Below are 4459 nucleotides of genomic sequence, written 5' to 3' on the forward strand. Positions count from 1 at the left end.
GATTTATTGTTTCAGTGGCAAACAAAATAATTATAGATTATCACACTGTGCTGTCGTGAGAACAATTTTCTCATCGCGAGCACGTGGATAAAATCGAGAGGCCACTGCTGGTGGAATCGAGTTTTTATCCACATGCGAGCGATGAGCAAAGTATTCGAGCGACAAATCCTGAAACATTGTGTGATAAACTGTTTATCATCTATATACTACCTTATATAATTTTCCATTCATTTAAAGTCATCTGAACACCATATTTTTTCAAGCGACATCTAGCTATATATTTAATGATCGACCCTCGGTCTGTGACAATCGTAAACAAATGTTTGTGCGGAGGAATTCAAAACCCGAAAAGGTAGGTGAACGAAAGCAAACTGAGAACCGCCCGTGGACAGATAAAGCGGAATGCAATGCACGTTATTGAGGGGGTCACTAGACTGAGCCACCACAACAGGACCAAGAGAGTAGAGGTCATCGGAGAAAGATGCCAAAGATCTCAAATAGTAGTCAGTAAATCTAGTCTGACCGAGCAAGAAGGCAACAGACAGAACATTCTGAAAGGATGACTCATGAAAGAGAACCCCTTAATCTGCGGCAAAATTTTAGAAGAAAAGAAACCGCAGACAATATATATTATTTATATAATTTACTTTTCTTATCCTAAATGTATCTTATCTCATAAAGAAAATATATTTTATCCATCTGATGTCTTGTTGTTAAGGCGACTGATATGAATCCATATACCATAGACCCGACCAATGTCTATTCCAATGGATAACAAGCATATTCTCGAAGATGCGTGATAATGTTTAAAATATTCATTTTAATCGTTATATTTACGTTCAAAACAAGAACGAACAATCTTATTTATCACCCTTAGTGGTTTCGTTTTGGTTGTGACGCCTTGTAAGCATTTATGTTACCACATGGTAGAACAGCTAAACACCGGTAATAATGTCTTGTTTTCTACCATTTCCATTAGGTGACAAATGGCATCCGAAACCATCAAAGTTTGAATTTGATGTCACAACACGCTTGGTCCCCACTGCTTTGATAACATGTCGGAAAACGCGAATTAATTCCTAATTGAAAACATTAAGGTGCAATAGTTCTGTTCTGTTTATGAAGATATTCTACAACGAAAATGTAACTATAGTCAATTACTCGTGCCTTTGGGTCGCATATGAACAAAAGCCAACACATATTGGCAACACACAAACTCGTACTGGCCAAATAGAAAAGATGTGTTTGCGCTTTGACCTTTTTTCTGAATAGCTTGTGCGCTTTGGCTTTCTTTCGGTATGGCTCCCGCCAGTTGTAGACTCCGCGAGCTACATGTAGGTTTACGGTCCATTTTGTGTGTTAGTTACACAATTATAGCCGCATCACGCACCAGGCAGAACTTAAATACAATATTTGGTGAGCAAGCAAAGAAATCTCTCCGGTGTCATTAAAATTATTCATCACAAAACGACTTCTCTGATGCTTCAATTTTAGCGCTTTTAAAGTAAAGAGGGTCTCGGGGACGATTTGTTTAGCTGTGCCAGCTTCTAGCATCGTGTCAAGATTGCTAACACTAATTACCTTCGACACGTTTTATCATGTATTTTTATCCTACAAAGTCTCTCATAAAAATAAAAAAAGTTACATCTGGATAATATTTTGACTCAAACCTGTTTGAAAAAGAAATACTGATAAAATAATTTTATTTCCCGAATATGCTATGATTTCTGAAGTTTCTAAGTCAAATGTTGAAAGATTTCCGTTTTACTGTTTTAACACGTTTCGAATATTATGGGATCGTGAGCTGCGAGCGTCTTCTTTGGAGTAAGAGCTTCGCTCTTCGTTTAAAACTACTGTAAAAATAGTTCATTTTGAACACTGATGTTTAAGTGTTTATGTGAAAACAAACAAAATGCTTTATGTTTGAATTCGAGACAGCTTCGTAGGTATTGTCTTTTTGGTTAGCAATATTCCCTGAGTTGGACTCGTGGAATAATCTTCCTGCGTGTATATCGATCCCAGATCATAGAGTATATACTGAAAAATCATTAAATTTAGCGGACTCCAAGTTCAGCATATTACGGAATTTTAAAGGACCAGTGCTTTTATGAAGTTGCGCTCTCACACTATATGCAATAGGAAACTAAATACAGAAACTTCAATTAACACAATCATAATTTAGCGCAATAGTTACAGCGCGGAAAATGCTGAACTAGAATACCACTACACTATGTATGTTTACAAAAGTGTATGCAGGCAAAAATTATGATTTTGCGATAAAGATGGATGTCTTTCTATGTAATGAAACATTTTAGTAAGTAAGAGAGAAGAACCCAGGCCCCCGGGGCTAACTTACTGACAAGTATTCTAAGGACTAAAATCAGAAACGAAACTCCACCACACTTAATGAGTATAGAGTAGTGAAGATCCAGTAGTAAAAACTGATAAGTGAATACAATTTGTGAAAACCGTAAAGTAAGTTCTGAATAGCGAAAACCAATTAGTGACAATAAAATAATAATTAGCGAAAAGTAAACCGCTGTGTGGATAAAAATCGTCGGTTTTTGATACTTTGTAGGTAGGCGTCAGATATGTTAATACTGAATAAGGAATTATAAAAGTCCATGTTACCTGCCTGCTTCCCGTTATCCGATGTTCAAACATTGTTTCGCACCAGTGAGTTTACACGACCATACAACACTGCTTATGAGTATTTTGTTAAACCAGTTTGACGGTTACAGTATCAAAGCTGTAGAGAAGATTCGATTATTTAAATGTTGATAACGTGACAAACTTCTACTATAAACATTAGTTTGTGAGATGTTTCTCGTAAAAGTCAACCCCCGAGTCACGATGGAGTCGCGCTGTCTGAACGAATCTCACACTACAAATGTACTGATGGAGGGCCGTATAGAGTTAACAGGATGTCCTGCATCTCACGCTCTCCACCCCNATGAACATGGCGGGGTAGGAGTTATTTGGTAGACAGGTTGTGCTGTGCGTGCAATGACGAATCCCCAGGGCGTGCAAACCAACGAAAGTTGATACTTTTGATGAACTTAGAACGCCTACAATTGACTGAGTGGCATTTTTGATATCGTTTTTAAATCACTAATTTATAACCGATATGTTTAAAATATAACACGTTGTTTCGATTTCGACATGATGTTCTTTTAAATACCACTGAAAACAGACATCAAAATAGACATCACAATGTCATCAACATCTAAATAGACATCACAATGTCATCAACATCTAAATAGACATCAAAACGTCATCAACCTCAAAACAGACATCACATATGTCATCAACATCAAAACAGACATCAAAATGTTATAAACTTCAAAAAAGAAATTACAATGTCATCAACATCAGAATAGACATCACAACGTCATCAATCTTCAGAAAAGACATCACAATGTCATAAAAAATAAGATAACCATCACAATATCATAAACATCAAAATAATATTATAATAATAATAATATACAACATTTATATAGCGCCCTATATAATTTGTAAAATTACTCTAAGGCGCTTTACAACATATGGATAATAGTAATGGTTATTATTGTGAAAACAAACAACAAAGGCTTGCAATCACTTATATACTTTTAACAAGCAATGTGCACATAATTGAACAAATAAAAGGATGGTATTTAAACTACTCTTTGCAAAGATTTTAAAATGCAGATGTGAAGAGGTGAGTTTTTATGTCCCTCTTGAACTTGGCCAGGGTATTTGACTCCCTAATAGCAGATGGTAAGCTATTCCACAACGTTGCCGAAACCCTCCCAAAGCATCTGTTTCCGTAGGTCACAGTACGAGATTTTGGGACACACAACAAAGATTCTGACTCCGACCGCTGTGACCTTGACGGCTGATACAGGGTAACAAGCTCCTGTAGGTACTGAGGAGCTGTTCCATTCAGTACCTTGTATGCGTATACCAAAATTTTGAACTGCGACCTGTATCGTACAGGTAACCAGTGAAACGAATAAAGCGCAGGTGTGATGTGCTCTCTCTTTCGAGTACGAGTAACTAGCCGTGCTGCAGTGTTCTGAACCCTCTGCAGACGACTAGTTAGTTTGTCAGATTTACCACAGAGCAGGGCGTTACTATAATCCCACCGAGAGGTAACAAGTGAATGCACCAACATCTTGCATGCATCTGCAGTTAGACACTGCCGAATACAGCCGATGTTCCTGATCTGGTAGTAACAGGATATGGCAATTGCGTTCACTTCTTAGAACTGTCAAAGTATACCCCTAGGTTTTTAACAGCTGGAACAGTCTCAATAGTTCTGGCACCAACCTTGAGCTGGAGAGCCATTGTTTGCTGACACTTTGGGGAAAAGACGATTAGTTCCGTCTTTTCCTGATTAAGTTTAAGCATGTTGGCGTTCATCCAGATACTGATATCTGTCAGACAAGCTTCCAGACTTTCTGAGACTGTATTC

General features: G+C 37.5%; 1 protein-coding gene across 1 annotated transcript in view; it reads left to right on the forward strand.

Annotated features, from left to right (window-relative positions):
- Positions 1–2853: 2853 nt before the first annotated feature.
- The window catches only part of LOC110449583 (uncharacterized protein YBL113C-like), an 8705-nt gene continuing 7099 nt past the window's right edge, over positions 2854–4459 (forward strand). Inside the window, exon 1 of the mRNA XM_021496538.1 lies at positions 2854–2981. Within this exon, the coding sequence (XP_021352213.1) occupies positions 2854–2981 (128 nt within the window). The remainder of the gene's footprint in view (positions 2982–4459) is intronic.

The sequence above is a fragment of the Mizuhopecten yessoensis genome, unplaced genomic scaffold (assembly GCF_002113885.1).
Source record: "Mizuhopecten yessoensis strain PY_sf001 unplaced genomic scaffold, ASM211388v2 scaffold4663, whole genome shotgun sequence".
NCBI classification, from domain to species: domain Eukaryota; kingdom Metazoa; phylum Mollusca; class Bivalvia; order Pectinida; family Pectinidae; genus Mizuhopecten; species Mizuhopecten yessoensis.